Below are 11,050 nucleotides of genomic sequence, written 5' to 3'. Positions count from 1 at the left end.
TTTCAAAAGCACTACTCTTTTATGTTCCTTGGGACACCACTCATTATCATCATTCTATTCTACAATACTTAGGAGGAATTTTGAAATATCCAGGAGCTCCTCTGATGCAGGTGTTGACACAAAGGGTGTCACCTTCTCCCCCAAAATGTAATGTCTTCATTGTGGTTGATCTCCAATTGTCAGGTCAACAGGTGGCATATATATTGCGTACCGTTTTCCATGTTCCTCTCGCCATATATTTTTGTTGGCCCTTCTTTAATATCCACTTTGTTGGTACAGGTGGTACACAAGATCGTTCTGTTTCGTGTGATGATACTATGCTTGTGGTTCTTGATCTCTTGGTCGCCCTCCCACCTCATCTGATGTTTGAAAGCGGTTCATAGAAACATTATATTACAGTAGTCTCCTTCAGTGTGTTTAGGGTTCCCAGGTCTTTCCACGTGTCATCTCAAAACATACTTGCAGAATTTCAGTTAAATGACGTCAATCAACATTGACTCTTGACAAACAATTCGCACACAACTCTTGCCGAAAGAGCACGGAGGTCCAAGTAATTTATTTGGACCTCATTCCTTCTGAAGATGTATTAATATACGAATGTACTTAAGGAAATTCCTGTTTCAATTCTTCCTCCGTGGTCTGACACTGTCATAAATTAATTTATATACTTAGGCAAATTGAACACTGCCTATGTTCCTAGCTTATGTTGAGAGGGTTTGATAATGTTATATGAGCTAATTGTCTGCTCTATGTTCTGTTACCCTACTCTATCTTAGCACGAAACTGTGTTTACTTTCGTACTTGCTATGGTATATTTGGCTTATCTACTGATTTCCTGCATCATTTCTATGTTATACGATATGTTGCCGATCATACTGAAGGATTTTTTGTGGTGGGGAGGGAGGGAATCCTTACAAAACGAGATCTGCTTTTCTACCGATTATATTCCTGAATGATAATTAGTTTTACTTTCATTGTCTTGTACATTGCACTGCAGTATTTGATATGGCTAGACTGCATTCTTCAATGGTACTGTTCTATCCAACTCGAACGCCTCTATAGATGTCGAATCCAAATTCTAAATTTTGCTGCTGGTGGTCCTGTATATCGGACTGCATTGATTGTTCATTGTTATTTTCCATACACCTTGCTTAGTCGCTCAGTGCTTCCTGCCGCTGTTTTTGTGGGATCTTGTCGATGGTGTGATGTCTGCCTTCTTGGATCTTGTCGACGGTGTGATGTCTGCCTTCTTGGATCTCGTCGATGGTGTGGTGTCTGCCTTCTTGGATCTCGTCGATGGTGTGATGTCTGCCTTCTTGGGTCTCGTCGATGGTGTGGTGTCTGCCTTCTTGGGTCTCGTCGATGGTGTGATGTCTGCCTTCTTGGGTCTCGTCGATGGTGTGGTGTCTGCCTTCTTGGGTCTCGTCGATGGTGTGATGTCTGCCTTCTTGGGTCTCGTCGATGGTGTGGTGTCTGCCTTCTTGGATCTCGTCGATGGTGTGATGTCCGCCTTCTTGGATCTTGTCGATGGTGTGATGTCCGCCTTCTTGGATCTTGTCGATGGTTGATGTCTGCCTTCTTGGATCTTGTCGATGGTTGATGTCGGCCTTCTTGGATCTTGTCGATGGTTGATGTCTGCCTTCTTGGATCTTGTCGATGGTTGATGTCTGCCTTCTTGGATCTTGTCGATGGTGTGGTGTCTACCTTCTTGGATCTTGTCGATGGTGTGATGTCTGCCTTCTTGGATCTTGTCGATGGTTGATGTCTGCCTTCTTGGATCTTGTCGATGGTGAAGTGTCCGCCTTCTTGGATCATGTCGATGGTGAAGTGTCTGCCTTCTTGGATCATGTCGATGGTGAAGTGTCTGCCTTCTTGGATCTTGTCGATGGTTGATGTCTGCCTTCTTGGATCTTGTCGATGGTTGATGTCTGCCTTCTTGGATCTTGTCGATGGTTGATGTCTGCCTTCTTGGATCTTGTCGATGGTTGATGTCTGCCTTCTTGGATCTTGTCGATGGTGTGATGTCCGCCTTCTTGGATCTTGTCGATGGTTGATGTCTGCCTTCTTGGATCTTGTCGATGGTGTGATGTCCGCCTTCTTGGATCTTGTCGATGGTGTGATGTCCGCCTTCTTGGATCTTGTCGATGGTGTGATGTCCGCCTTCTTGGATCTTGTCGATGGTGTGGTGTCTGCCTTCTTGGATCTTGTCGATGGTGAAGTGTCTGCCTTCTTGGATCTTGTCGATGGTTGATGTCTGCCTTCTTGGATCTTGTCGATGGTTGATGTCTGCCTTCTTGGATCTTGTCGATGGTTGATGTCCGCCTTCTTGGATCTTGTCGATGGTGTGATGTCTGCCTTCTTGGATCTTGTCGATGGTTGATGTCTGCCTTCTTAGATCTTGTCGATGGTTGATGTCTGCCTTCTTAGATCTTGTCGATGGTGTGGTGTCTACCTTCTTGGATCTTGTCGATGGTTGATGTCTGCCTTCTTGGATCTTGTCGATGGTGTGGTGTCTACCTTCTTGGATCTTGTCGATGGTTGATGTCTGCCTTCTTGGATCTTGTCGATGGTTGATGTCTGCCTTCTTAGATCTTGTCGATGGTGTGGTGTCTACCTTCTTGGATCTTGTCGATGGTTGATGTCTGCCTTCTTGGATCTTGTCGATGGTGTGGTGTCTGCCTTCTTGGATCTTGTCGATGGTTGATGTCTACCTTCTTAGATCTTGTCGATGGTGTGGTGTCTACCTTCTTGGATCTTGTCGATGGTTGATGTCTGCCTTCTTGGATCTTGTCGATGGTTGATGTCTGCCTTCTTGGATCTTGTCGATGGTGTGGTGTCTGCCTTCTTGGATCTTGTCGATGGTTGATGTCTGCCTTCTTGGATCTTGTCGATGGTGTGGTGTCTACCTTCTTAGATCTTGTCGATGGTGTGGTGTCTACCTTCTTGGATCTTGTCGATGGTGTGGTGTCTGCCTTCTTGGATCTTGTCGATGGTTGATGTCTGCCTTCTTGGATCTTGTCGATGGTGTGGTGTCTACCTTCTTGGATCTTGTCGATGGTTGATGTCTGCCTTCTTGGATCTTGTCGATGGTGTGGTGTCTGCCTTCTTGGATCTTGTCGATGGTGTGGTGTCTACCTTCTTGGATCTTGTCGATGGTGTGGTGTCTGCCTTCTTGGATCTTGTCGATGGTTGATGTCTGCCTTCTTGGATCTTGTCGATGGTTGATGTCTGCCTTCTTAGATCTTGTCGATGGTGTGGTGTCTACCTTCTTGGATCTTGTCGATGGTGTGGTGTCTACCTTCTTGGATCTTGTCGATGGTTGATGTCTGCCTTCTTGGATCTTGTCGATGGTTGATGTCTGCCTTCTTAGATCTTGTCGATGGTGTGGTGTCTACCTTCTTGGATCTTGTCGATGGTTGATGTCTGCCTTCTTGGATCTTGTCGATGGTGTGGTGTCTGCCTTCTTGGATCTTGTCGATGGTGTGGTGTCTACCTTCTTGGATCTTGTCGATGGTGTGGTGTCCGCCTTCTTGGATCTTGTCGGTGGTTGATGTCTGCCTTCTTGGATCTTGTCGATGGTTGATGTCTGCCTTCTTGGATCTTGTCGATGGTGTGGTGTCTACCTTCTTGGATCTTGTCGATGGTGTGGTGTCTGCCTTCTTGGATCTTGTCGATGGTTGATGTCTGCCTTCTTGGATCTTGTCGATGGTGTGGTGTCTGCCTTCTTGGATCTTGTCGATGGTGTGGTGTCTGCCTTCTTGGATCTTGTCGATGGTTGATGTCTGCCTTCTTGGATCTTGTCGATGGTTGATGTCTGCCTTCTTGGATCTTGTCGATGGTTGATGTCTGCCTTCTTGGATCTTGTCGATGGTGTGGTGTCTGCCTTCTTGGATCTTGTCGATGGTTGATGTCTGCCTTCTTGGATCTTGTCGATGGTGTGGTGTCTACCTTCTTGGATCTTGTCGATGGTGTGGTGTCTGCCTTCTTGGATCTTGTCGGTGGTTGATGTCTACCTTCTTGGATCTTGTCGATGGTGTGGTGTCTACCTTCTTGGATCTTGTCGATGGTGTGATGTCTGCCTTCTTGGATCTTGTCGGTGGTTGATGTCTACCTTCTTGGATCTTGTCGATGGTGTGGTGTCTACCTTCTTGGATCTTGTCGATGGTGTGGTGTCTGCCTTCTTGGATCTTGTCGATGGTTGATGTCTACCTTCTTGGATCTTGTCGATGGTGTGGTGTCTACCTTCTTGGATCTTGTCGATGGTGTGATGTCTGCCTTCTTGGATCTTGTCGGTGGTTGATGTCTACCTTCTTGGATCTTGTCGATGGTGTGGTGTCTGCCTTCTTGGGTCTCGTCGATGGTGTGGTGTCTGCCTTCTTGGGTCTCGTCGATGGTGTGGTGTCTGCCTTCTTGGGTCTCGTCGATGGTGTGGTGTCTACCTTCTTGGATCTTGTCGATGGTGTGGTGTCTACCTTCTTGGATCTTGTCGATGGTTGATGTCTACCTTCTTGGATCTTGTCGATGGTGTGGTGTCTGCCTTCTTGGATCTTGTCGATGGTTGATGTCTACCTTCTTGGATCTTGTCGATGTGGTGTCTGCCTTCTTGGGTCTCGTCGATGGTGTGGTGTCTGCCTTCTTGGATCTTGTCGATGTGGTGTCTGCCTTCTTGGGTCTCGTCGATGGTGTGGTGTCTGCCTTCTTGGATCTTGTCGATGGTGTGGTGTCTACCTTCTTGGATCTTGTCGATGGTGTGGTGTCTACCTTCTTGGATCTTGTCGATGGTTGATGTCTGCCTTCTTGGATCTTGTCGATGGTGTGGTGTCTACCTTCTTGGGTCTCGTCGATGGTGTGGTGTCTACCTTCTTGGATCTTGTCGATGGTGTGGTGTCTACCTTCTAGGATCTTGTCGATGGTTGATGTCTGCTTTCTTGGATCTTGTCGATGGTGTGGTGTCTGCCTTCTTGGATCTTGTCGATGGTGTGGTGTCTGCCTTCTTGGATCTTGTCGATGGTGTGGTGTCTGCCTTCTTGGATCTTGTCGATGGTGTGGTGTCCGCCTTCTTGGATCTTGTCGATGGTGTGATGTCTACCTTCTTGGATCTTGTCGATGGTGTGGTGTCTGCCTTCTTGGATCTTGTCGATGGTGTGGTGTCCGCCTTCTTGGATCTTGTCGATGGTGTGGTGTCTGCCTTCTTGGATCTTGTCGATGGTGTGATGTCTACCTTCTTGGATCTTGTCGATGGTTGATGTCTACCTTCTTGGATCTTGTCTCGGCTGCTTGGGTGCTGTTATTCTGCGTGTCCATATATTGCTTTTATTCTTCGCTCAACTGCTTGGGCTGGACGGTAGAGCGATGATCTCGCTTCATGCAAGTCGGCGTTCAATCCCCCGACCGTTCAAAGTGGTTGGGGGCACCATTCCTTTCCTCCGTCCCATCCCAAATCCTTATCCTGACTCCTTCCAAGTGCTATATAGCCGTAATGGCTTGGTGCTTTCCCAGTGATAATTCCCTTTCTCTTCTCCTGTTGCCTTATTTACTGTTGCTTGAGTATCTGGTGTGCTACACCACCTTTTCCATTATTTAACCGAAGGTTTTGGAAGCTTTTTGTTATAAATATTCTTTATATTCTGTAGGCGGGTAATAATGATCTCCGAAATTATCTTCACAAAGTTTTCCCAGCTGGTTCTCTTACAACCTGATATTTAATCTGTTGTCTTGAAATGATTTAGTCTTGCTTCAATGTTGTATTTTTATACATTTTTGTTATGCTGTCCGTCATAGAGTTTGTAGAATCTGGTAATTGTCTTCAACTGGAGTCTGCTGCAATTTTGCGCATAGTCCAAAAGATGGCACATCATTCTAGTCTGTATGAATAGCTTGAGCTTTTTGTGCATTTATTATTTCTTGTGAAGCTGCGTGTGCGCCATGCGTGAAGTTGGTCTCCAAAATTGGGTTATTGAGGACTGGTTATCTTGAGATGATTTCGGGGCTTTTAGTGTCCCCTCGAGGCCCGGTCCTCGACCAGGTCTCCACCCCCAGGAAGCAGCCCGTGACAGCTGACTAATACCCAGTTACCTATTTTACTGCTAGGTAACAGGGGCATAGAGTGAAAAAAAAACTGCCCATAGTTTCTCGCCGGGGCCCGGAATCGAACCCCGGACCACAGGATCACAAGTCCAGTGTGCTGTCCGCTCGGCCGATCGGCTCCATAAGTCTACCTCCTGGTAGGTCTTGTGGTTGGCTGTACAATCCGCATCTCTTGCGCCTTCCAATACGCGTTTGTCAGTACTTTATTTGTTTACATTTAAATTTATGTATAGGTTCTGGAGCGCTGCTTTGTGTCGGTATAGTTAGCAATTTCAAAGATTTAATGGTTCTTGGACCCGTGTTATTATAGTGTCTAAACTGTGTGTTGCTGGTTTATCAATCTTTGAGGTATCGTTCAACATTGCAGATTCGGTTTCTCTCATTAAATTTTGCGGGGGATTGAACCCAATTGTAATATTTGTCTGAATCTTTCTGAGGAGTCCAATTTTATCAATCACCTTTGGAGGACTCAATTTGTTCAATTACTCTTGCAGGACTTTTACCGTTTCTAAGCATATAACAATCTTTACATTTGGTGGCAGTCACTATAATTTCAACTTTCAGGTTGACTGATGGAAAGTTTCAATCCTGGCTGCTACTTTACCATAGTTGTTACTACCCCAAGAGCTGTAGTGAAGTCATTTATCTTCATTATCATAAACTTTTGAAAGATTTGCGGTTTGTTGACCAAACCACATATATTAAAAGATTTGTTTTACGTGAATATTACTGCGCTGGTTCTAAGCCTATGGCTGGCTTACTAATTGTTACTTGATTCTTGTTTGTGTTTTACTTAGGAGGAGATACGAGTGTTTATGACTATGTTCGCTTCAGTAAGATTTTGCCATATGTGTTTAACAACTACTTCTGCTCTGTTGAATCTGAGTTGAAATCTTATTGGGTTTGTAACTGTGCACTGTGTTAGATAATGTTCCAGTGGTCTGTTGTGGTTGTAACTGTGCACTGTGTTAGATAATGTTCCAGTGGTCTGTTGTGGTTGTAACTGTGCACTGTGTTAGATAATGTTCCAGTGGTCTGTTGTGGCTGTAACTGTGCACTGTGTTAGATAATGTTCCAGTGGTCTGTTGTGGCTGTAACTGTGCACTGTGTTAGATAATGTTCCAGTGGTCTGTTGTGGTTGTAACTGTGCACTGTGTTAGATAATGTTCCAGTGGTCTGTTGTGGTTGTAACTGTGCACTGTGTTAGATAATGTTCCAGTGGTCTGTTGTGGCTGTAACTGTGCACTGTGTTAGATAATGTTCCAGTGGTCTGTTGTGGCTGTAACTGTGCACTGTGTTAGATAATGTTCCAGTGGTCTGTTGTGGTTGTAACTGTGCACTGTGTTAGATAATGTTCCAGTGGTCTGTTGTGGTTGTAACTGTGCACTGTGTTAGATAATGTTCCAGTGGTCTGTTGTGGCTGTAACTGTGCACTGTGTTAGATAATGTTCCAGTGGTCTGTTGTGGTTGTAACTGTGCACTGTGTTAGATAATGTTCCAGTGGTCTGTTGTGGCTGTAACTGTGCACTGTGTTAGATAATGTTCCAGTGGTCTGTTGTGGTTGTAACTGTGCACTGTGTTATATAATGTTCCAGTGGTCTGTTGTGGTTGTAACTGTGCACTGTGTTAGATAATGTTCCAGTGGTCTGTTGTGGCTGTAACTGTGCACTGTGTTACATAATGTTCCAGTGGTCTGTTGTGGTTGTAACTGTGCACTGTGTTAGATAATGTTCCAGTGGTCTGTTGTGGCTGTAACTGTGCACTGTGTTAGATAATGTTCCAGTGGTCTGTTGTGGTTGTAACTGTGCACTGTGTTACATAATGTTCCAGTGGTCTGTTGTGGCTGTAACTGTGCACTGTGTTAGATAATGTTCCAGTGGTCTGTTGTGGTTGTAACTGTGCACTGTGTTACATAATGTTCCAGTGGTCTGTTGTGGTTGTAACTGTGCACTGTGTTACATAATGTTCCAGTGGTCTGTTGTGGTTGTAACTGTGCACTGTGTTAGATAATGTTCCAGTGGTCTGTTGTGGTTGTAACTGTGCACTGTGTTAGATAATGTTCCAGTGGTCTGTTGTGGCTGTAACTGTGCACTGTGTTACATAATGTTCCAGTGGTCTGTTGTGGTTGTAACTGTGCACTGTGTTAGATAATGTTCCAGTGGTCTGTTGTGGCTGTAACTGTGCACTGTGTTAGATAATGTTCCAGTGGTCTGTTGTGGTTGTAACTGTGCACTGTGTTAGATAATGTTCCAGTGGTCTGTTGTGGCTGTAACTGTGCACTGTGTTAGATAATGTTCCAGTGGTCTGTTGTGGTTGTAACTGTGCACTGTGTTAGATAATGTTCCAGTGGTCTGTTGTGGTTGTAACTGTGCACTGTGTTACATAATGTTCCAGTGGTCTGTTGTGGTTGTAACTGTGCACTGTGTTAGATAATGTTCCAGTGGTCTGTTGTGGTTGTAACTGTGCACTGTGTTAGATAATGTTCCAGTGGTCTGTTGTGGTTGTAACAGTGCACTGTGTTAGATAATGTTCCAGTGGTCTGTTGTGGTTGTAACAGTGCACTGTGTTAGATAATGTTCCAGTGGTCTGTTGTGGCTGTAACTGTGCACTGTGTTAGATAATGTTCCAGTGGTCTGTTGTGGCTGTAACTGTACACTGTGTTAGATAATGTTCCAGTGGTCTGTTGTGGTTGTAACTGTGCACTGTGTTAGATAATGTTCCAGTGGTCTGTTGTGGTTGTAACTGTGCACTGTGTTAGATAATGTTCCAGTGGTCTGTTGTGGTTGTAACTGTGCACTGTGTTAGATAATGTTCCAGTGGTCTGTTGTGGTTGTAACTGTGCACTGTGTTAGATAATGTTCCAGTGGTCTGTTGTGGTTGTAACTGTGCACTGTGTTACATAATGTTCCAGTGGTCTGTTGTGGTTGTAACTGTGCACTGTGTTAGATAATGTTCCAGTGGTCTGTTGTGGTTGTAACTGTGCACTGTGTTAGATAATGTTCCAGTGGTCTGTTGTGGCTGTAACTGTGCACTGTGTTAGATAATGTTCCAGTGGTCTGTTGTGGTTGTAACTGTGCACTGTGTTAGATAATGTTCCAGTGGTCTGTTGTGGTTGTAACTGTGCACTGTGTTACATAATGTTCCAGTGGTCTGTTGTGGTTGTAACTGTGCACTGTGTTAGATAATGTTCCAGTGGTCTGTTGTGGTTGTAACTGTGCACTGTGTTAGATAATGTTCCAGTGGTCTGTTGTGGCTGTAACTGTGCACTGTGTTACATAATGTTCCAGTGGTCTGTTGTGGTTGTAACTGTGCACTGTGTTAGATAATGTTCCAGTGGTCTGTTGTGGTTGTAACTGTGCACTGTGTTACATAATGTTCCAGTGGTCTGTTGTGGTTGTAACTGTGCACTGTGTTACATAATGTTCCAGTGGTCTGTTGTGGTTGTAACTGTGCACTGTGTTAGATAATGTTCCAGTGGTCTGTTGTGGTTGTAACTGTGCACTGTGTTAGATAATGTTCCAGTGGTCTGTTGTGGCTGTAACTGTGCACTGTGTTAGATAATGTTCCAATGGTCTGTCGGGCATCACTTGAAGATGAGACAAACGACGTTTCGACTTGAGAATGGTCCAGGACGGACCGAAACGTTGTCGTCCCTTCACCTTCTGGTGTGAGACTTGGTCAACATTTCTTCAGCCCCGCTATTGTGACTCACCATCACCAGTACTCACCTAATTGTACTCACCTAGTTGTGTTTGCGGGGGTTGAGCTCTGGCTCTTTGGTCCCGCCTCTCAACCGTCAATCAACAGGTGTACAGATTCCTGAGCCTACTGGGCTCTGTCATATCTACACTTGAAACTATGTATGGAGTCAGCCTCTACCACATCACCCCCTAATGCATTCCATTAAACAGTGTCTTAACAGTCGTGTTGACCTTTCAAGCTTCACAATGTTGACCTCAGCCTAGTGATCTGGTGTCGCCTGGGAGTTTCCAGCGCATAAGTTCGAATCCTCGACACTGCTCCTCCTGGTATGTTCAGTGATACATCACGGTGATAGGATTTCTTTGTGCATATGGCATCTTGCTTATTGTAGGACTGTGTAGCCACGAAATGATGTTTGATGATGAACTTGTTGCCTATTTGTGTATAGTCGCTCCTCTGATTCTCAGTACTGACTCCATTTCCTCTTGCTCTGATTTTCTCCTCTACACACGTTGCCGTCCGCATGGTTAAAAAAAAAATTCACTGCCTTCTTATCTTCTTGAGGTTATCTTGAGATGATTTCGGGGCTTTAGTGCCCCCGCGGCCCGGTCCTCGACCAGGCCTCCACCCCCAGGAAGCAGCCCGTGACAGCTGACTAACACCCAGGTACCTATTTTATTGCTAGGTAACAGGGGCATAGGGTGAAATAAACTCTGCCCATTGTTTCTCGCCGGCGCCCGGGATCGAACCCAGGATCACAAGTCCAGCGTCCTGTTTGCTCGGCCGACCGGCTCCCTACTGCCTCACCCATTGCCTGAGACACTCCAAAGCTTAAATAAATTCACCTCTAACAGAGGTCGAAAATTGACTCCCTCTGGTGCTCTCAGGGATATCAAACGCTACAGAAGATAGTTGGTCTACCTTTCCAATACCTTTCTTTCCTTTCTTTAGGCTGGGTACACTTTCTAAGATGCCTCTCTGTGGATGGCACTGCCCGCTCGTTTCCTTGTAACTTTCAAGATGCAACTAAGTGTTCATATTATATATAAAATCCATATTTGTATATCTATCTTGGTCAATAAAGATGCTAGGTTGAATGATGCATGTTGGTTAATAGTTTGATGGCTGTTTCATATTATCCTTTGACGTTATTTTCTGTAATTTTTTGTTTTGTATACTAGACAGGAAAGGGGCTTTCCGGAAGGTAGGTGCTGCAACGAATACATTTTAGTCAAAACACGTAAAAACTTTTCACTTTTGA

The 11,050-nt window shown here is 45.0% G+C and overlaps 1 protein-coding gene across 1 annotated transcript; it reads right to left on the bottom strand.

Annotated features, from left to right (window-relative positions):
- Positions 1–1,159: 1,159 nt before the first annotated feature.
- Positions 1,160–10,314, bottom strand: LOC123773266 (mucin-2-like). Its single transcript, XM_045766879.1, has 7 exons — positions 10,067–10,314; positions 4,893–5,273; positions 4,570–4,771; positions 4,145–4,482; positions 3,266–3,915; positions 2,745–3,112; positions 1,160–2,689 (listed from the first exon to the last, which is right to left on the bottom strand). The coding sequence occupies exons 1-7, from the start codon at positions 10,312–10,314 to the stop codon at positions 1,160–1,162; spliced, it is 3,717 nt and encodes a 1,238-aa protein (XP_045622835.1).
- Positions 10,315–11,050: the final 736 nt, after the last annotated feature.

Source organism: Procambarus clarkii, chromosome 89 (assembly GCF_040958095.1).
Source record: "Procambarus clarkii isolate CNS0578487 chromosome 89, FALCON_Pclarkii_2.0, whole genome shotgun sequence".
Taxonomy (NCBI): domain Eukaryota; kingdom Metazoa; phylum Arthropoda; class Malacostraca; order Decapoda; family Cambaridae; genus Procambarus; species Procambarus clarkii.
The sequence above is the reverse complement of the archived record's forward strand: the minus strand, read 5'-3'. Positions and strand labels throughout refer to the sequence as shown.

Coding starts and splice junctions, on each gene's coding strand:
- LOC123773266 (XM_045766879.1), bottom strand. CDS start 10,314: ATGCGGACGGCAACGTGTGTAGAGGAGAAAATCAGAGCAAGAGGAAAT. Junction 4,772..4,892: donor CATCGACAAGATCCTAGAAG/GTAGACACCACA, acceptor ACCATCGACAAG/ATCCAAGAAGGTAGACACCA. Junction 3,113..3,265: donor CATCGACAAGATCCAAGAAG/GTAGACACCACA, acceptor ACCATCGACAAG/ATCCAAGAAGGCAGACACCA.